Source organism: Nicotiana sylvestris, chromosome 1 (genome assembly GCF_000393655.2).
Source record: "Nicotiana sylvestris chromosome 1, ASM39365v2, whole genome shotgun sequence".
Lineage (NCBI taxonomy): Eukaryota > Viridiplantae > Streptophyta > Magnoliopsida > Solanales > Solanaceae > Nicotiana > Nicotiana sylvestris.
The window spans coordinates 140373700-140395404 of NC_091057.1; the positions used below are offsets into that span (position 1 = coordinate 140373700).

Below are 21705 nucleotides of genomic sequence, written 5' to 3' on the forward strand. Positions count from 1 at the left end.
GTGGTACTTGGGAACTTGTTCCTCTTCCTTCGGGTAAATCGATTGTTGGTTGTCGTAGGGTGTATGCTTTCAAAGTGGGTCCAAATGGCTAGGTTGATCGACTTAAGGCTCGTCTTGTTTCCAAAGGGAATATTCAGAGTTTTGGGCAAGGGCCCTTGGGGCTTAAAGTACAAAGCGCACTCAAAGCACGAGCTTTAGTGCAAAAATAAATGCAATGTAACAAATAATATAAAATATATTTACAGATCGCGTAATAAAAACACAAGTGACAAATATATTCAACATTAGAGCAATATAATATTATTTTTATCAATGCAGCATCATTATGGTAACAAATATGATATACTATCTCAACTATTCTACTTCTAAATTCTAATCACTAGCATTATCATATATATCTAAACTGTCATCATCTTCTTCAATTGGATACTCTCATTGGTATCACTAGAATTATAACCTTCAATATCTTCTTCCTCTGATTCCTCAGAATCAACATCATCATCTATATCTATATTAATACATCGAACTTGAGAGCTTGAAGCATTGGTTGCCAAAGTTTTTGATGGTCTCCTTTGTCTCATTGAGTATGAGTATGTTTGTGCATCTTCACTTCCTGATGCTCTAGCCACATTGCCTCAAGTTAAGTCACCATCTCCCCCAAACACCAATTCATTTTCCGCTTCAAAATTTACCTCCATTTCTCCAACCAACCATTCATTACTATGATCAACATGATCCAATGAAATTGGATCAATGATATTCCGCAAGTGAAAGCGAGTTCTTAGAACATAATTATACTTGACATACACTAGATCATTCAATCTTTTATGCTCTAATATATTCCTCTTCTTGCTATAGATCTGCACATGAATTATTTTATCTCATTGTTAGTAACACTGTAAGTTTGTATTAATTAACCAAGTAAAATAAAATAACGAATAGTTATATGTAACTAATGTCTAATAAGAACCCACATGTTCAAACACACTCCAATTACACTCACAACCAACTGAACTAGCGGTTAAGCTCAAGATTATAATGTCTAATTTTTGGAGATGAGGGGCTGAATTCCATATAGGTTCCACCATTCAGCTGAAAAAGATATAACTTAGTGGTAAGTAAATATTGAACGTGAAGCCTTTAAGTGTTAATTGTAAAAATTGAATTTTTATATACCTGGAGATCTCGTTGCTCTTGATCTTTTTGCCATGAGAAGTCCAAATTGCCCTCAGCTCTTGTATATAATGGTAACTGTAAAGACCCAACCGATCGTTTTATGAATTTCAATCCTGTTTCCCCTATTTATGCTTCTTTATATCTTGTTCAACTGTGTTATATGGTATCGGGTTGGTTGGTTCTGGTTCGGAGAGGTTTTGGAGAGGTATGATACACTTAGTCTCTTTTGAGTAAGCTTAAGTTAGAAAAGTCAACCGAATATTGACTTATGTGTAGGAGGTCTTGGATATAAATTCTGATGGTTCGTATAGCTCCGTTAGGTGATTTTGGACTTAGGAGCGTGTTCGGAATATGGTTTGGAGGTCCGTGGTTGATTTAGGTGTGAATTGGCGAAATTGGAAATTTGGCGTTTTTCGGTCGGCAGTGGAAATATTGATATAGAGGTCGGAATGGAATTCTAAAAATTTTACTAGGTCCGTTGTGTCATTTGGGATGTGTGTGCAAAATTTTAGGTCCTTCGGAGGTGATTTGATAGGTTTCGGCGTCGTTTGTAGAATTTAAAAGTTTATAAGTTCTTAGGCTTGAATCCGATATTAATTCGGTGTTTTGGTGTTATCTTAAGTGATTCGAAGGCTCGACTAAGTTTGAATGATGTTATGTGACTTGTTCATATTTTTGGATGAGGTTTCGGGGGCCTCGGGATGATTTCGAATGGCATTCAAAAAGTTTGGAGTTTGAGTTGTGCTGCAGATTTTGTTGTTCCTGTTATTTCCGTACCTGCAGATTGGGGAACGCAGGTGCGAGGTCCGCAAAAGCAGTTATGTAGCGTAGGTGCGCAGCAGGGGTCGCAGGTGCGGTTTGGTCCCCGCATCTGCGATGACCGCATGTGCGGTTAGGAAATCGTAAAAGCGGAAATGCCTTTTAATGAAATTCCGCAGAAGCGGAGGATTTTGCGCAGATACGGCCCCGCAAATGCGTAATGGGGACCGCAGATGCGGAAGTGTTGGGCAGTGATTTTCAAGAGGAATCAAGGATTTTCAATGGGGTAAGTTACTTGGGCTTTATTGTTTTTGTTATGATGATTTTCCATTGTTTAATCATGAAATTAGTGGGATTTAAAGCCTAAAAACGGAATATTAGTGCTTGAGTTTTGGAGAGCTTTGAGGGGCCATTTAAGGTCCGATTTTGATGTTCTTAGTATGTATAAATTCGTGGGAGGATAAAGATTTTAGTGATGTAATTTTTATCGGAATACGAGGCGTGGGCCCAGGGGGTCGGGTTTGAGCAAATTCAGGATTTTTGATCTAATTTGATAATTTTCGTATGAGTTTTATTACTTTAGCGTATATTGATGATATATACTGATTTTGGTTAGAGTCAAAGCATTTGGAGGCCGAATCGAGAGGCAAGGGCATTGCGGGCTAGAGTTTGGCTTGGCTTGAGGTAAGTAACGCTTCCAAACTTGGTTCTGAAGGTTTGAAACTCTGAACTATGTGTTCTATGATTACTATTGAGGTGATGCAAATGCCAAGTGGCGGGTGTGTAGGTGTGCACCGTGATAATCGCGGCCTGGATCATTCCATGGCACCGCTTAGTGACTCTTTCTTGCTGATATCTGTTTTGTAACTATGTGATTAAGTTAATGATCTGTAAATCATGCTAATTATCATGTTAAGGCTTCACGTCGATACTGTTGAGACCGAGAGGTCGTTTCTTGCTGTCATATTATTAGCTTCATTGATATTCTTTACTCAGTCCTGTTCATGCATATTATATCATGTCTCAGTCTCGGTTATTGTTATTGGCGTATCATATCATTGTTTCGGGCTAGTATCATGGCATTTTGAGCCCGTGTGTGTGAGATTGGAGAGTGATGACTGAGTGAGGCTGAGAGCCTGATATTGAGTGGCAGTATGGGATTGGGCTGCATGCCACAACGAGATATTGAACATGCCTTCATTGGCTTGTTATAGCGCTTGGGCTAAAAGAAGCCCCTCCGGAGTCTTAACCGCCCCCCGGTACTGGATGACTGTTGTTAGTGATGTGTATATATATTCCGGGATGGATCTTCCCTGGGCCTTGTGAGCTATATACAGTACCGAGTGGTTGTGAGGTTGTTATTGTTATTATCTGGAGATGGATCTTCTACAAAGGCTGGAATGACCTTCCTTAGTACTGAGTGACTGTTGTCAGAGATGTATATATTTCAAAATGGATCTTCCTGGGTCGTACGAGCCATAAACAGTACTGAGTGGATGAGCATTTAAGATTGTGGGCACATGAGGCACTCAGCATGGTGCATTCCATACAACATATGCATTGACATATAGATGTAGCAGAGTTACACTTCTTTACCTTATTCATACTTGCTCTGTTTTACTGTTCGAGCTGTTTATTTAACTGAAATCATGCCTACGTTTCTGTATATTATTTTTGTTATCCTTGAGGAGTTTGAGTTCGTGACTACCTATCAATCCAAGGTTGGACTCGTTACTTATTGAGTTGGTGTACTCACGTTACCCCCTGCACCTCTGTGCAGATTCAGGCACTTTGGATCCAGTGGCAGTGGTTGATCGAGGCTTCTGACTTAGGAGATTATTGAGGTATCTGCACGCCGTTCGCAGGCCTTGGCTCTCCACCTTACTTTCCAGTTGTATTTCGGTGGTTCCCCTAGACAGTATATTAGACTATGTATTTTCCTTAGACGCTCATGCACTCAGTGACACCCCGGTTTGGGGCTGGATTGTATCTGTTCTTGGAAATTTCTTATGTTTCAAATGGTTCTTTAACTGTTAAAAGCTTCCGTAAATATTTTCAAACTTATTATTATTGTGTTGATTGTTGAGTTGAGGCTAACCTAGTTTCACGATAGGCGTCATCACGACGGGTCGGGTTTTGGGTCGTGACAGTAACTCAGATACAATCTTATCTTGAACTTCAATACTTGGAACCAATTTCTTAATACAAGCATATAGTCCATTCATTACTTCTCTAAAATTCTCAATGGCTGGATCTTGATAGAAATACTCGGGATTCAAATAATGTCTAGCGGCATGTAATTGTTGATGCAATTGGAATTCCAATCTTTGATCAATGATCTCAAAAATATTTTTGTACTTCACAGACTCCTCAAATGATTTTGCAATGGCTTCTTTAGCTCTATCTATAGCTTCATAAATATATCCCATAGCAAGATTTTTCTCAATGTCAACTAATCGTAAGACTTTAAAAAGAGGTCACATTATCTTCAATATATAAACAACTTGATTCCAAAATGCAGGCATTAATATAATATGAGTTGTAATTTGATTCCAAAGCTCGGTACATATGATTTGTAACCGGCTTGAGAGGAAGTGTTAGATAATTATGTAAATAATATGAATTAGTCCTAGTCCCACATAGAATAGGAGTATGATATGTATTGTATAAATATGACACATTATATTATAATTAAATGGAAGATCAATAATATTTTCTCCCGTGCTTTCTCGCAATACTATCAAGACTGATCCAGGATGAAGTAAATGTTTGTTAACCGAATCATGCCTATCAACAACTTTTTTCTGATTTGTTTAAATCTTCCAAAATCAGACAATTTGATTTGATGCTTTTATCAAATTAATTTGTTTCAAGTCCAAAAGGAACAATTAGTGCCAAGAGTCCATAATAGTATCGCGAGTCATGATATTACTGTCCAGTTGAGTCTTCCTTATTCCGTAGACAAAATGAGAAGAATTAAACAAATTAAATTGAACGTTTGTTTTTCTTCAAGAGGTTAGTACAACCACCCACTACAGGGAAAATTACAAGAAGAGATACAAACTTTATCAGTTAGAATTGAATGTCACAAGTGCGCAGAATGACAATAATTATGTAACAAAGTGAATTTTTACTCACACAATTAGTAATGTTCCATCTGTACATTAATCTCATAAAGCACAATGTTCAAGCAAGTCGGTGGATATCCATTTACAAGACTTTGGTAACATAGCATAAGGTTGAAAGGTCTGTAACTCTAACAACATTTCCCCAATGGTCCATGTGATGTCATCAGCATTGCATAGCCCGCCTTTTGGGTTGATATGTTAGACTCGGGCGAAGGATTGCAATAGAAGCCCGCCTTTTGGGCTGCAAAACCTGCTTTGCTCCTTGAGGTGATGGTCTAACTACAGCAATAGATCCTCGCCTTGGTTTCAGAATTGCCGTTGTCGTTGATGTGCTTGCTGAATTTTCCTTGCCATGTGATGGCACAAATGACTTCCTAGCTTTTGCTGGACGAGGAAGAGGGGAGGGTGGGGGCAAAAGATTGCTGGTTCTTAGTGGCAATCTCAGTGCTTTTGAAGGAGCCAGTGATGGTTTCTTCTCTGTTATGATCTTCCGTGATTGGCTTAAAGCTGATATGGTAGTGAACTCTCTAGAAATATCAGGGAAAGCGTTGCTTTCTTGTTTTAGACGTGTTCTCCTCTCGTCTGCCAATTGGTTTTCAAGATCACGAACCTGTTGAGAAATTGAAAAGCTCAGCTCTTTAGAGTCTTTTCGGAAAAGATTAGACATTTACACTGCAAATGTGACACTACCAGATAGTTTTAAGAAACTCCATTAAAGAAGCTAATTTCTTTCCTACCCTGTCCTGAAGATTTCTGCAAGTCTGTTCTCTGCTAGCAAGCTTCAGCTGCAGAAACTGCAAATTGTCCTGCAATTTTTGGGTTTCCTTCTCATCTTGTTTGGCTTTTTCTGCCTGTTGATGAGTATCACAGTATTAGCTGAACAACATTTTAGTGGAAACGTATGTTCATTGAAAGAGGTGTTTGTTTATAACTACCAGTAGTTTATGCTTCATGAGCTCTACAAGATCTGTCTGTTTGCGAGCAGGGCCATGTTCAACTCCTCGGACTCGACTTGCAAAATTCAAAGAGCATATAGTTTCTCCCAAATCTGTCGTACTAGGCTGATTTGGACAAACATGACCGCCTTGCAATCTCCTCCTGCATTAGAGATTAATTTGCTCTTTCATCAGGTTAATTTGGAATTTAAACTGATGGCTTAATATTTTTAACTTTCACAAAATTCAGAATTATCTAATAAGTGATGACACAGATGCTTTAAAGAGCCTTACCCAGAGAACTCTGCAGCATATGAGTGAGCTTTGAATTCCTGTTGTGCAGAGGGAACCAAAGTTATCAAAAGGAAAAATAGTAGTAAGTGGTTATCACATGCACAAATGAAAGGAGAAATACCTGTATGGAATGTGAGCTGTCTTAGAGGCTAGTGCAGAAATGACATCCCCAAGTGCAGACAATGACTTGTTTATGAACTGTGACTCTTTCAACCTCTCACCTTCAACTGCTAGCCGTCCCACGCGCTCACTGCCAGCGAGGTCAACAAGCCAAAGGTGGCTCCTAGTCCTCTGGCCGTTAATCAAGTTGTCCCCCACAACAGTCACCCGCAGTAAGCTAAGGTAAAAGTGACAAAGAAAGTGTGATTCTTCATTGATGAGACTAATAGCGGATAGTAAAACTAAATTCTTTGAAATTTGTCTAAACTAAGGCATTGGCAGGAGAAAGGTAAAGGAAGAGAGGAAAGAAGAATGTGAATCCAGAGTAAAAGCTGTTAATCATACCAGTGAGAACGGCTGCTAAGCTCGTTAGCACTAGTTGATCCAACAGATCTAGCCCGGCTTCCGGACTTGAGCAGTTCCCATACTTCATCTGTACCATATACACGAGCTTCCACAAGTCCTGGAACTTCCTGAGTTCCCTCGGCCGATTGTTTTATCTCCAACCTGTTTAATGTTTAAATATAAAATCATTTCTTTAAAATACATACACAGAGACACACATAGATATTCTCTTTCTTTAATAGATTCTGGCTCACTAAACTTTACTCACTGGTACTGTGAGCCAATTTACTAGTATTTTCTCCGAGCTGAGCCCTCATATCATATTTATCCAAAGCACTGTTTCTAATTCCATCTTGCAGAGCAACTTTAATGAATTATGAAGACTGTTTCTGATTATATAAAAATGCATAAAACATAATTAACCGAGTCGATATCGTGTTTTTGGGAGAAAGGCTTTTCTTTAAAAGATACTATTCGCCTGACTTTAGCTACTGTGAAAAAATATATACTAATGAGATCAATTTTTGAAGTTCTGATATTATTGAAACTTGATTAGTCAATTATTTTTAACACTTTCCAGAAACAATTTTTACAGTTCAAAATATGCCCAATGTGATCTCCAAATCTAGCACATACATTTACTTTGGTATCTTTTTACATTGTGGAGAGAGATTATATGCCAAACCAGAATGATGTTCTTATCTAGCCATAACCAGCATTATGGTCTTAACTGTCAAAGCTTGAAAGCACAACCAAGCCAGTAAAATGAAGAGCTTAGGAACTTACTTCTTAGCTGGTTGATTTGAGTTCTCTATCAGGAGGTCTCTTATCTTCTCATTATAAACCTCTAACATGCTGACGGACAACTCATATTTCATGATACTGCTTCTCTCACTAGATAAGCTAAATAGCTTCTCTAAAGTCCGGTAGTTCACTCCTCTATTTTCTGGTGTCCCTTCCATGGTGAACGTCTTCCCCGTCCCAGTTTGTCCATAGGCAAATATGCAGACATTATATCCATCCAAAACAGAGGTCACAATGGGCATAGTGAGCAAAGACGGCATCTGCATTAGAAAATTACAGAGTTTAGAAGTCAAATTGCAACAAGCTATAGAAAAATTCCATACAAAAGAATCTTGGATATGCACATCAAATCACAGATACCGACTTACCTTGGTTGTCCTCAGGTTTGAACACATAATCAAACTTGAACTGCTTCTTAGAGGAACCTGCACAGATCTGCAGTTCATTTTCATGAGATGGATCAAATTCAACCACAGATGTTGGTCCATCTGCAATTTCATCTGAATTTAAAGGTCTACACCTACAGAAGACCCTGATATTTCCTTTGAGCTCGATCACTTCATTGTATAGACGTTTTCTTTCAGTACACTCTTCCAGATACTTCTTCTTCAGCAGTTCACACTCTTCATCATACTTCTTTTTTAGAAGTTCATGTTGGACACCTGATATTGCCAAAGAGACCACAAATAGATCAGAATTGATAGCACACAACTGTATAAAATACCAGTTATGAGATGTTCTTCATACTCATGTGCTGAAGAGCATTAGAGGCTTCAGAACCAGGAAAAGAGTCCATACTCATGCCCTTGACTTCATTACGTAATGCTGCCTGCTCTTTCCTCAGGTCCTAAAAACAAGTAATTGTTATGAATAATAATAATACTTGTTATATCTCCATTAAAACATATAGAAGGAAATAGTTAACATCTTACGAGCACTTTGTTTCTAAGATCTTCAATCTTTGTAAGAATTGGAAGAGTATGCTCTTGAGATGAACATACTTCTGCAGTAGAATGTGAACCATTACTCTCATCCGCTGACTCAGAAATTCTGTCGACTTTAACTGAACGAATTCAAAAGACAACAATTCAACAAATGTAAGAGGCAAAGGCTATCCATTGACAATGTCTACACTACAGACCGGCAGCTCACTTTATAGCTTTAGGTGGAATCAGGGACTCATATCTTGAAATCGTCTTTGTGAAAAGATAGTTAAATTTAGAAGCAAAGTCTGCTACATTTTGCAACTCACAATCCAGGACGGTAAATCAGGCATAACAAATTCAGACATCCTAACTTTCTCCACATTCATTGAATAACAAGGAGGCAACTAATTAGCTAATTCTTTACGGTTCCGAACAGTTTCAGTAGCAAAAACAAAGAAAAATGCGGCAGAGTCTACGCAACAGCTAATTAATTCTTTTAATTATTCCCATCACACAGAAAAAAGTAAAGAATCAAACAATTGACTTAGTCAAATATAAAACAACAAACAGAGGTAAAAAGAGAAAACGAACCCCCATTTGGAATGGTTGAAGCCTTCAAATTGTCCCCAGAAATGGTGACTGCTTGATCAAAATTGTCGCATAGCTTTTCCAGGGTTCGAACTAAAAAAAAAACACAGAATTGTGAAATTTTATAAACAATATAGATCTCGGTAAGGAATTTGTACGAAAGAAAGAAAGAGGGAGAGAGAGAAAAAAAAGTACCGTCCATTGTGAGTATATCAGCAACTGTGAAATCAGTGAAGATGAAGAAGTAGTATGAGGAGGAGAAGATTTGCAGAAATGGAGTGATGAATTGGGGAGAGGGAAATGGGAGAATGTGGAGGGAGAGATTTGGGAATTTGATTCTTCAACGGTCTACAATGGGTTTGAATTTGTTATGGTAGGATTCTCAAGTTTTTTGAATCAATCTGGGCCGTCGGATTTATGGGGAGCTACCTTTAATGGCTTCATCTCCTCAAGGAGCGTCTAGATGACGGGGCAAACCGGACTCAATCCGGATCTATCCGTTATTTCGAATTACTCTTCTAAAATTGCACTACTCTATTATATATAAGGAAAAAAATGAAATAAAACTTATATGATCCTCTTATCTATTTTTTTTTCTTTCTTTTATTTATCTTTGTCCTTTTTCCCTTCCGAACATGCTATACTTCTTTTATTTCTTCATAGTATATGTAATACGTGTTAGAAGTTATATAGATATGTGCAATCATATAGTACAATATATTTATTTATTTATGGCATTAGCTTATACTAATTAGCAAGATATCCAATATTTTTCTTGTTATAGTAAATTTTCGTGTTAATTTGGCACTAACTTAGCAAAATAAGTATATATATATATATATATATATATATATATATATATATATATATATATACTATGAAGAATTAAACGAAGTATAGCATGTTCGGAAGGAAAAAAGGACAAAGATAAATAAAAGAAAAAAAAAATAGATAAGAGGATCATATAAGTTTTACTTCATTTTTTTTCTTATATACATACCCATATACACACTTAAAAACAATATAGATAAAATGAATTCTCATGTTGCTTTTTCGTTTGAGAGATAATTCATTATTTTCATATTAGACTAAAGTTCTTTATATAAACAAAAACAAGTGATCACCAATAAAATATAAGAGGTCGTCATAAGATTACCAAAATAAGCATTGAATTGAAATTAAAAGATTGCTCAATCTTTTCTTTGAATTAGACTTGACTCGTTAGCGGGACTTCATACATGGATGAATGTGAATTAGAGAGAAACAACAACAACAACCCAGTAAAATCTCACAAGTAGGATCTGGAAAGAGTAGGGTGCATGCAGATCTTATTCCTACCTCGAAGGAGTATAGATGCTATTTTCAAAAGACCCTCGGCTCAAGAATTATATAAACAAAAACAAGTGATCACCAATAAAATATAAGAGATCGTCATGAGATCACTAAAATAAGCATTGAATTGAAATTAAAAGATTGCTCAATTTTTTCTTTGAATTAGACTTGACTTGTTAGCTGGACTTCATACATGGGATGGGATGAATGCAAATTAGAGAGAAACAACACCAATAACAACCCAGTAAAATTCTATAAGTGGGGTTTGGGGGGGTAGGGTGTACGCAGACCTTACCTTCTATAAGTGGGGTTTGGGGAGGCCTGTACTCCGGAAGGATAGAGATGCTGTTTCCAAAAGACCCTCTTTCAAGAAGAAGAAAATGAACAATAGACAATAGATCATGACAACATCAGAAACCAGCAAAATAATATTAGCATCTTAAGAAATAGAAAATAGAGGTAAAAGTGAATTAAAGGGAATTTTTATTTTGCAAATTTCATTCATTTTATCCTCCATTTTTTTTTATTTCTTGGACCAAATTGTCAATTTAAGACAAGTTTTGTGGCTCTCCATGTCTTTCATATTTAACTGTACCACTTCACAACTTATCTCGTCTACGTGGGAGGTTCGTGTGGAGCATTTGGAAGCTCCAATGGCATCTTCTTCATATTCAAGCCTCTCATGGTGTTCTGCTCCAATACCCAAACCATCCCCCACAATTCCCTTACCATCATCTCTTTTTCCCTCAAATGCTCGTGGGTTTACTGGAATTTTACCCCAAAAATCCATTTCCAGCTCAAGAGCTCAAGCCAAGTTTGACAAATTTCAAGGCCAAGATAATCTTGAACAAGACTCCACAGAGCCAGCTCTTTTAGACCCACAATTGCAAACAATTGAGGAAGAGGAAGAAGAAGATGACGAGTGGGTTTGAAGCTTTCTTATCTTTAGTAATCATTAATTCATGTCAATCAAAAGAATATTGTAACTCATATGGTGCTCTCTATTGAAAGGGAGCCTTGGCGTAACTAGTAAAGTTGTATCCATTTGACCAGGAGGTCACGGGTTCGAGCCGTGGAAACAGCCTACGGACCTTTATGGTCCGGCCCTTCCCGGACCCCATAGCGGGAGCTTAGTGCACGGGCTGATGGTGCTGTCTATTAGATATTTTCAAGAGCAGGTATAGAAGTGACGGTTAATGGCGTGATATTCTTCCTTTTGCTTTTTCATCCTTTTCAGTTGTCTGCCTTCGGATTTGGAGGGTGCCGTTCAGCAGTCGGGCCAAGCAACTGCCACTTTTGTATCTTCAGGAGGAATGAGAGCCATAGTATGTATTAGCAAGTCTACATTTTATACTAATGCAGTTTAATTGATTGTCAATTATTTCTGTCGCTAACAATTAGATGATGAATTTCAAAATTATTTGTTGCCCCCTCTTAGGCCTTATTTGTTTGCACTTAATGGAGGTCTGAATCTTAATCATTCAGATCTCATACATTAAGTGCATTTATTTTTAAAATCTGAATCTTAATTATTCAGATCTTAATCATTAAGTGTGTTTGTTTTTTTATTTCACAACCACTTAATGGATCTGAATATGTCTGTATGATTAAGATCTATAACAGAGACTTAATTTCATTAAGATGTCATCACATATTCATTATTAACTGCCGCCACCGCGTACCATTATCAACTACCACCATGCCACCACCACCACCATACTCAACCACCGCCACTAACCCCACCACCACCACCATGCCACCATCATCCTCAATCATAGCCGCCACCATTATCAACCATCACCACCCACTATCCCCACCACTCCGACCACCATCATTCTCACCCACAATCAACACTCATTCACTTCAACTACCACAACTGACCACACCATCACCATCAACAACCACAACCGGTACTGCCCATCTTATAACCTACCACCCACCACCTTCCTCAGTCACAACTATTACCACCACCCGCCATTATTAACTATCACCACCCACCACCACCATCCTCAATCATAATCGCCACCACTACCAATCACTACTAGCTACTAGCATGAACCACCATCATCAATCAAAACTACCACCAACCACCGCCTCTAGTCGACATTCACCCGTTAGTCATCACCACCAACGACTATCATATTTTTAAAAACTATATATTTTATTGATAGAATATTAGATTAGTTAGTATTTCATTTGAATTTTATGTTTATTATTTTTCAAATAAAGATAATTTTATACATTCAGATGTCAAAAATCAAACAGTCTTAATTATTTCTATTCGGATCTTAATACACATCTTAACATATTCAGATGCGTATTCAGATTCAGACGTCTTAATTTAAAAAAAAACAAATGAGGCAATCAGTTATATGCTGTGCCATTCTTCAATTTAACATTCTGCCATTCACCTTTTGTTGTGCCCTCAACTCCTGCAAATTTAGTACATTATCAGAATCCCGCTGTCTTTTTAATCATGTCAGCATAAAGTGATAAGTACATTATAATCAGAGCTGAGGGATTAACATATATTTTCTGATCCTTCTGCTATATTATGGAAAAGTTATGCATAATGCTCTATGGACTCCTAGCACTATTTCTTGTTTGGCCATTAATAGTACCGGTTTATGCATGATGCATTAACCATGAGTCCTAAACTAACCAGCGGAAGTCCAATGTGACTTTCTTCCTCAGGTTGAGCTCTTAATACCACAGCTTCAGTTTCTTGACGATGAGGGTGCACAAGCTGAATTATGGGAACTATCAAGGGTATTTTTGGAAACACTTATTGAGGAGACAGGATGCCAGGTTAGCTTCAATGTTGCCATAACACTAGTATCAAGATTTCGCGACATACTCCCGTTGCCCCATTTATATGAATGTAAAATGACTGGACAGGGAGTTTGGCCTATTATACATAACTGAGATTGGTTCTAGGTTCCGGGCCCCGTTTTTATCTTTTCTATCTTGTCCCGTACTATAGACAAGGATAGACTTAGCTCTTTGTCATCCATGTTCAATTACTAAGATGTAAAACTTTCATTGCTAGAGAGTTAAAGCCATTTTTCCAGATGCTGGAGCTGCGGCACTTCTAAAATATCGGTGGAAAGATGCTACATTTGGATTCTCCAGGTATACTTTGTTAGATGAGTATTATCTATGAATGATTTGATTGCTTCCTAAGTTATAAGAGTTCCTGAATTGGTTTCTCTGTCAGTGGAATACCTGAATTCAGTTCCTTCTAACTATGAGATTGTAATATGATATGAAAAGTAGATTGTCTAACATTTCGTTATTGTTCGTGGTGTACTTACTGATCCAGTCTAGGTGATCGGAAGCCAGTCACTAGGGAAGACGAAATTGTTGTCATGGTAGTTCCTGATTATCAGATGCTGGGATATGTAGAAAAAATTGCATCCGATCTCTCAGATGACCCGGTACCCTTATGATTTTGGCTTTATACTTGTGTCTCTTGTTTATTCAACAACTACTATCTCTCCTTCTCTCTGTCTCTTCGTATGAACAGTTAAAGTGACAACTTAACCTCAAAGTACTTGATCTAAAAGTCATCACTAATTGTTTATCTAAAAGTCATTATAGTACACTACTAGCTTTATTCTTGTCTGCCACAATGGAGAAGACAATACATTACTTTTTGAAACTAGTGATAACTGGTTGCGTAAAACGTGGCCTTAAAATGAGGTGTTATTCTTTATCACTAATTTATACGTTCTCCTTGATCTTCTTCCTCATTACAAAAATAGATCCTACAAATATCTGGTTTTAATAATAGGAGCTACGACTACACAAGTTCTCAAAAATGTGAGGAATGGAACTTTATATAAGCTTTTGTTCTTCAAGCTTTTCAAAACAAACCTATTCCCACTACCGATAGTAGTAGCATCTAGTCTAGAGGAATACAAGTCGCAGGCTATTTGATTGCATGCTAGCGTCTGTTTTTCTTGATTCTCACATGCTTAAATTGAACCTGTGTTATTCTTCAACGTTATTTTCTGTTTTTTGTTAATAGTTTGTGGTTATTTTGTTAGCCTAGGCCTCTTATCATGTGGAACCCTCGTCTGATTAGTGAGGATGTCGGAGTGGGGATCAATGTACGTAGGCTGCGGCGCAATTTTTTAAGGTAACTTTGGTTTATGATAGGAAAGTTTTGCTTCAGTTCTGAAATTCAGTTAGGTATTGTGTGTTACAGCTCAGTCGTCCTATAAGATTTATTTATGTCATTCAGCACAGATAGGGCTCTTTATGATTTGGCTCTACTATTATATTTAGCTGATCTCTAGTGTGTTGACCAAATGTTTCTATCATATGTAGTTTTAAACTCTCATGCATGAGCAAGCAATTGTTATGCCCCACCTTCATTATCCTCGGGTTGAATATGATCTACTAATGCAAACAATGTGGTTCCTCACGGTAACCACTGACTGCACAAGTTAATGATTGTACAACCACCATTCATCTTCATGCCGGTGAGCAACTTCTAAGTTTCTAATAAAAATTGCTTCCCATATGATTTGTCGTTGATTAGTGGTTCTCTTCTTCAACGGAACTTCTTGTTTTATACTCAACCTTACACCATCTTTGCTTGGGGATGTATTTTCCATCTTTTCTTGTCAATGTGAACTTGCCACTGTATATAACTTTACCATATTCTGACAGCAACAATGTATATTTTTCGCTGCAGCACCTTCACTGTTGCGTACTCGATGAGACCTCTAGCATCTGGTGCTGTATTTAGATGTTATCCCGGGTAAGGATTCACCTACCTAAATCACAACACTACATGGCTTAAAGGACTGGTCCCTTGTCAAAAAAACATGGCTTAAAGGACTAGTCTCAAGTTACATGCTTATTTACTTATTTTCTGGTTTACTCCAGATTGTGGAAAGTGTTTTATGATGATAAGGACCGACCAAACAGATATCTTCTTGCCAAGGAACAGATCAGCCGTCCAACTACAGAAGATCTGGAGGTCTGTTGCTCCTCTACTTCTATGTATTTAAGTTAGGCTGTAATGAAGGGCTTGTTACACAAATAGCCGGCCAGATTCAATGTTATACTTTTTGTAGCCGGTATACATAGACTATACATTGATTATACACAATTATACTTATATTATACATATATATATATATATATATATATATATATATATATATATATATATATATATATTAAAAGCACGAAGGCCCTTAGCGAAATGTCGTTCACCTTTTTTACCCTTTAAAGATAGATTTCACACTAGACGAAATATTAATTTAATAATTTTCCTAATAGTTAGGACTTTTTATTTTTCTACTATATAGGACTTTGAAATCAACTAAAATTTTAATTATAAAATATTTCCTTATTTGAACTATTTAGGAAGTCCTAATATTTAAGAATTTAAATCAAGCAAGCTTTTATTTATGTAAATTCTTTCCTTGTTTGTATTGAATAAAATAAGTACTAGCGTTTAAGTATGATTCTTCTTTATAGATTAAATAATCCTAATTCCACACAAAGAACATTTATACAAAATTAACTTTGTAATTATGAGTATGTTTCTTTCTCTAGATACAAACGAACCAAAACATTTTTAATAAATTATGAAGCTTAAAATAAAAGAACAAGCCAAATATTGTATTTATCGGAAAACAATGAAGGTTTTGGATTTGAAAAAATTAGTTAGTGTTAGATGGAAGAATTATTTTGAAATCTAACATTTTGGTTAGTTGTCATGTTTTGAATTTAAAAAATAAATATTCTCAAAGGAAAAAAATAATTGTTCATGTTCGAGAAAATTAACATAATAATAAATATAAGTATTCAAAATACCTAATAACCTAATATTTTATAGAGAGAGTTATATAGAGTTAACTGTCACATAGTGAAAATTGGTCTATATACCAACTTTTATACCCTTTGAAAAACTAATTTTTCCTTCAAAAAGTATATCTACGTTTAAAATATTTATCTAACGTGTAGAACTAAACCTAATTTTAATTTTAACATGTATTTTATATTTTTACTGCTTCTAGAATAGTATTAGCGTAGTCTTTTTAGAACCCGTGAATTGCATATAATTTTATTACAATCATAGACACTAGGTTCTTTACTAATTTGTTGAAGATAATTACTATATTTTTTCTTATTAATTAAAGTATATAGCACAATTTGTATTTGCGAGAAAAAATGCATATTTTGTTAGTTAGTTAAATTATTTGTGTTTTTTATAATGAACTTAAGAATATATAAATTTTTAAATAACTTTTACGTAATAACTTAAATGTTCAAGGATTAATGTATTCTTGCTAAAACTAAAAATGAAGAATGATAACTTGTGAAATTAATGTAATAATATTATAAAATTTATAAGTTGAATATATTGACCGACATGATTGAGGGCTTATATGGGGTGTAGTTTTTTTTGCTTATTGTGTTAACTAGATAGGTTCAACAACTACTATTGTCAAGAACTTATATTTTTTCTGCAATATTTATTTTATCACTCAAACATAATTTTTAATAGAATATTTATGTAATATTTTAATAGTTCATACTCACCTAGATAGTGTTCACCGCGCAATGGTTCGTATTTTTACACTCTAATAATAGCTTTCATGTTGCACAAAATAATAATTTAAGTTATTTTTCTAAATTGTACAAATCACCATTTAATTATTTTTCTAATATTTATGAATAATTGCTTAATTATTTTCCTAACTCTTAAGACTTTGATCTAAAAAATTATGTTATGTGATTGGAGTCCTTCATATAATCTCTATTTAGATTTAATGTATTGAATTCCAAGCATTTCACGAGTATTTTTTTATATTGGGCTTACGAGTATTTTTTTGTTATAAAAATTTAGGCGATTATTTCTTGGTGTATGTGTCCTTATTTTCATCTTTTTTCCCCCAGTTTTAGGAGTACTTTTTCAAGATTTACGAGTATTTCTTTTAAATAATAAAATGCTCATTGAATTATTTTTCTCATATTTATAATTTTAATATATATCAACTAAACTTTTGTTATTATACGTGGGAGTAAGAATGAATATTTAGCAATCACAAACGTAGTAATCTCAATCAATCCCCATTTTTCCAAAATTGAAGTACCAAGCTTAAATAAGAAATTTTTTTAATTTTAAGAAAATAAAAGAAAAATTATTGGTAATATTCAAACACTAATGGTTGTACTAACATAAAAGTCCAAAAGTGATGTCATAGCAATTTTTTATTACACTAAATGTAGAATTCTTATTGGATAAAAATTATAATTACAGTTAAATATTTAAACTTTGAATGAGCTAATACAAATATTTCAATCAACAACAAAAAAATTCTCTTTAACGTTAAGATCAGTCCTAATTAACCAAAAAAATCTTTGCTTTAACTACAACAACAACAACAACGACCCAGTATAATCCCACAAGTGGGGTCTGGGGAGGGTAATATGTATGCAGACCTTACCTCTACCCCGAAGGGTAGAGAGGCTGTTTCCAGGAGACCCTCGGCTCAAACAAAGATTGAGCTTTAACTAATTTGCGAAAAAATCCAAGTGATTCTTTTTAAAACTTATAATAAAATCGATTATAATTTAGAAGTAAGAGTCAAACTATTAAAAATGCAAAAGTTAAAATAATAAGGATAAAATATTATAAGACAAAATACATTTTAAGTGAGTTGCCACTAGTTAATTTTCTTTCTTTTGGTATTCATTTAAATAAATGGCAACTCCCTATACTTTTCTAGGTACAAAGTTACTTATTTTAAAATATTAACTTAATGTAGACATTTTAAAACTAAGCATTTGATAAATTGATTTACATGTTCTTCGTATACTCATATTTCATTGATTGACGCTAAGCACACGTGCTACACACGTACACTAAAGCTAGTATATATATATGTATGTGTATATATAAGTATATATTTATTATGCATCCGCCGACTATTTTTAGTTTAAGAGATTAGGTGGGCGGCTATTTGGGTTAATTCTTCTTATATTAGTTATACATTCTCTAGAAGTCTATAGTTCAGTGTAAGAAATATGCAACTGGTAAGTCTTTCGTTGTTGGCTCCTGTAGCATTGTAATCCTGACCTTTTGTAATTTAACTGTTTATAAGTTTCCCATAGACAAACTATGATCTCTCTCTCTCTATCTGATACTTCGTGCTGATCTTTCTCAGATAATATTCGGAGGTGTGGATGAGAAGGAAGAGAACGGTCGCTCACTGTTGGATCAAGCAGCTGGAATCTTCTCTTCTATAAACCGCTTCATGAAAGTCATTTCAAGATAGACCGTGCCATCACCTTTTAACTGAGAGGCATAATGCTGAGTATTCAACTAAATCAGTGTACAGTCAACACCAGGAGCCTTTCGCAATGCACTCCCTCATATATGAACACATCTGGATGTCTTCTAGAATGGATTACCAGAGTACAGATTAAACGAGTGCATTCAGTTTTCATGATCAGAGTTATCATGGTGAATTTGAAGGAACTGTTTTGCTATACATGCATGTAAACTTCATAGGACCCTTGATATAATACTATCAAGACTGATCCAGGATGAAGCAAAATGTTTGTTGACCGAATCATGCCTATCAACAACTTTTTTTTTTTGTTTAAAGAAGAAAGTGACTCTTCCCAAATAGCAGCATAACAGTTCACTTTTCATAAACCAGACAACTTGATTTGATCCTTTTATCAAATTAATTTGATTAAGTCCAAAAGGAACAGATTAGTGCCAAGAGTCCATAATTTTTATTTTTTATTTTTTGTAAGAGTCTATAATAGTATCGCGAGTCATGATATTACTGTCCAGTTGAGTCTTCCCTATTCCTCACATGACGGATTTTGGCATGTCAGCCCAAAGGAAGTATTTCCCCTATTCACAGAAAATGGAAAATTTAGTGAACCAGAGGAACTGATACATCTGATAAGATCCCTCTAAGAAGAGAAGGAACATACTTTTGCTTTTGATCTGTAAATGGTTTTGCTTGCACCTTTTTGGTGGTTGCTGCTATTTATCAATACAATTACCAATTCTCAAACAGTATTTCCCCATCTCATAATATAGAATAAAACATATTCGTGGCTGCAATTTGCAACAGTCAATCATAATACACATATAATACATTGCATTGGTCAGCCACCAGTTCACAAATGACTACCACAGGCTGCACAAAAGTTCAGAGGTATCTTGAAAATCGATTAAAAATTCCTTCTCATCACTATCCATGCAATGTAGAATGAACCTATTATCTGGTACATATCCTTCATCTCTCATGTGTCTAAACAATTCCACCAAGGTGGAATAAATGATCATGGCTCTGGGATGCATTTGATCCGCAACTACGAAACTATGGACTTCCTTCTCAATCTCTATCCAGCTTGTCCCTGTCTCCTTTGCCACTCCCATTTCCTTCATTTTCCTGATAGTTCTAGCTCTATCTTTCCATCGCCCCCTGGAAGAATATATGTTTGCCAGTAGAACATATGGCACAGGATTATCAGGTGAAACCAAGATCCATTGATCAGCTGCATATTTTCCCATCTCAGCATCACCATGAATACTACAGGCACCAAGCAATGCCTGCCAAATAAGTATGTCTGGCTTTACTGGTATCCCCTCAATGAAACTCTTGGCTTCACTTAGCAGTCCAGCTCGACCAAGCAAGTCAACTACAGCCGCATAATGCTCCATTCTAGGAGTCATCCCATAGATATTCTGCATAGATTCAAAGAATTCCATACCCTTGTTTACTAGCCCTACATGACTACAAGCATGAAGCAGAGAGATGAATGTAACATCAGTTGGATCTACACCATCTGACCTCATCTCTTCATATAACTGGAGTGCCCTATAGCCATTCCCATGACGAGCATAGGCTGCAATTATGGAATTCCAAGAGACTGAATTTCTTCGAGCTATACTATTAAAGATTTCAACAGATTCCTCCAGTTGACCGCACTTGGAATACATGTTAATGAGCCCATTACTTACAAACGAATTTGAAATGAAACCTTTCTTGATGATTAATGAGTGCACTTGCTTACCAAGACCCAAAGAAGTATCGCTACCAAAGACACCAAGAACGGCTGACACTACATCAGGGTCAATGTCAACCCCTGATTTGACCATTTTCACAAAAATCTGCAGTGCCTCTTCTTCATATCCATTTTGGGCAAACCCCACAAGCATAACTGTCATAGCAATTGTGTCAAGAACCTCTGCGGACTCAAACATCTGCCAAGCATCTTGTACACTGCCACACTTGGAATACACATCCATCAATGCACTCTCTATATACAAATCTGAATGAAACCCCAACTTCAAAACAATCCCATGAATTTGACGAGCCTCCACGAGTGCCTTGATGCCAGAACACGCCAACAGTGCACTTAAGTATGTCAAATAATTAGGCACAACGACAGCACCTTGCATCTTCACAAACAAATCCAAGCTTTCCTCACAAAATTCATTTTGAGCAAGACCAGAAATCACAGCTGTCCAAGAGATAACATTCCTCACACCCATCTCATCAAAAACCTGTCTGCCCAAATTAGCACATCCGCATCGAAAATAAGAAGTAATCAATGCATTACTAACAGATATTTCCCTCTCCATGCCGCTCAAAACAACCAACCCATGCATCATCTTGTTAAGACCAAGAAAATCAAGCCCATCACAAGCTGATAAAATTGTAGTTAAACTGGCATGATCAAACTCAAAACAACCAGAACCCATCATTTCTTTGAAGTACCCAAATCCCATTTTAAAATTCCCATTATTTATAAATCCTGAAACAAGTGAGTTCCATGAAACCGTATCTTTCATGGGCATTTCGTCAAACACTTGGGCAGCATCATATGTCCTACCACATCTAGCATACATTGTCAGAAGAGAGTTCCATACTACAAGCACATTCCGGGTATTAAACTGATTTCCTAAGTAAACAAATTGTGGGTCTTTGAGAACGAAGGCATGGATGGACGAACCAAGACGAACATTGCGTTCCCTTCCACAAGTTGAAAGGAGGAGGCTTATTCCTCGTGAGCAGGTTAGGTTCATTTTTTAGCATAGTTTAATTTTAAAACATCTACACGGCAAATTAGATACGTTATGATCATGAACATTGGGATAAGCTAGTTTTCATGCATGATGTTAAATTAATTCGCTAGTATCTAATAAAACAGGGACTTCAGCAGAGGAAAAGCTTTGCATTTATTAGTTTCTAAATTGTGTGTTTT

The 21705-nt window shown here is 36.0% G+C and overlaps 4 protein-coding genes across 5 annotated transcripts; 1 reads left to right on the top strand and 3 right to left on the bottom strand.

The window, feature by feature from the left end:
• Nucleotides 1-398: 398 nt before the first annotated feature.
• LOC104217374 (uncharacterized) lies at nt 399-4364 on the bottom strand. Its single transcript, XM_009767609.1, has 4 exons — nt 4098-4364; nt 1177-1251; nt 650-860; nt 399-508 (listed from the first exon to the last, which is right to left on the bottom strand). The coding sequence occupies exons 1-4, from the start codon at nt 4362-4364 to the stop codon at nt 399-401; spliced, it is 663 nt and encodes a 220-aa protein (XP_009765911.1).
• Nucleotides 4365-5035: 671 nt separating this feature from the next.
• Nucleotides 5036-9472, bottom strand: LOC104217373 (kinesin-like protein KIN-14S). Its single transcript, XM_009767608.2, is given in 14 exon segments — nt 5036-5673; nt 5801-5914; nt 5999-6126; nt 6129-6161; nt 6293-6330; nt 6414-6629; nt 6797-6958; nt 7583-7846; nt 7848-7860; nt 7969-8262; nt 8348-8447; nt 8533-8663; nt 9118-9207; nt 9310-9472. Coding segments are annotated over 14 exon segments (2037 nt in total). The 5' UTR covers nt 9317-9472; the 3' UTR covers nt 5036-5226.
• A 1561-nt stretch (nt 9473-11033) lies between these two features.
• Nucleotides 11034-19184, top strand: LOC104217371 (uncharacterized). 2 transcript variants are annotated; one of them, XM_009767606.2, is made up of 9 exons: nt 11034-11368; nt 11684-11771; nt 13141-13254; nt 13496-13578; nt 13769-13883; nt 14496-14587; nt 15149-15214; nt 15343-15436; nt 18639-19184. In XM_009767606.2, exons 1-9 carry the CDS (start codon nt 11100-11102, stop codon nt 18747-18749), a joined length of 1032 nt encoding a protein of 343 aa, XP_009765908.1. In that variant the 5' UTR covers nt 11034-11099; the 3' UTR covers nt 18750-19184. The 2 variants fall into 2 exon arrangements, 1 of the variants encoding a protein (XP_009765908.1); XR_011405746.1 differs by lacking the exon at nt 18639-19184 and adding an exon at nt 14779-14933 and having other exon boundaries at nt 11037-11368; nt 15343-15404.
• Nucleotides 19185-19475: 291 nt separating this feature from the next.
• LOC104217372 (pentatricopeptide repeat-containing protein At3g05340) lies at nt 19476-21688 on the bottom strand. Its single transcript, XM_009767607.2, has one exon. It carries the CDS (start codon nt 21524-21526, stop codon nt 19622-19624), a length of 1905 nt encoding a protein of 634 aa, XP_009765909.1. The 5' UTR covers nt 21527-21688; the 3' UTR covers nt 19476-19621.
• Between the last annotated feature and the right edge of the window lie 17 nt (nt 21689-21705).

Coding starts and splice junctions, on each gene's coding strand:
- LOC104217374 (XM_009767609.1), bottom strand. CDS start 4,364: ATGGGATATATTTATGAAGCTATAGATAGAGCTAAAGAAGCCATTGCA. Junction 1,252..4,097: donor TTGAAGTTCAAGATAAGATT/GTATCTGAGTTA, acceptor GGGTCTTTACAG/TTACCATTATATACAAGAGC. Junction 509..649: donor ATTGGTGTTTGGGGGAGATG/GTGACTTAACTT, acceptor GTATTAATATAG/ATATAGATGATGATGTTGAT.
- LOC104217371 (XM_009767606.2), top strand. CDS start 11,100: ATGGCATCTTCTTCATATTCAAGCCTCTCATGGTGTTCTGCTCCAATA. Junction 13,579..13,768: donor GCTACATTTGGATTCTCCAG/GTATACTTTGTT, acceptor TTACTGATCCAG/TCTAGGTGATCGGAAGCCAG. Junction 15,437..18,638: donor CAACTACAGAAGATCTGGAG/GTCTGTTGCTCC, acceptor GATCTTTCTCAG/ATAATATTCGGAGGTGTGGA.
- LOC104217372 (XM_009767607.2), bottom strand. CDS start 21,526: ATGAACCTAACCTGCTCACGAGGAATAAGCCTCCTCCTTTCAACTTGT.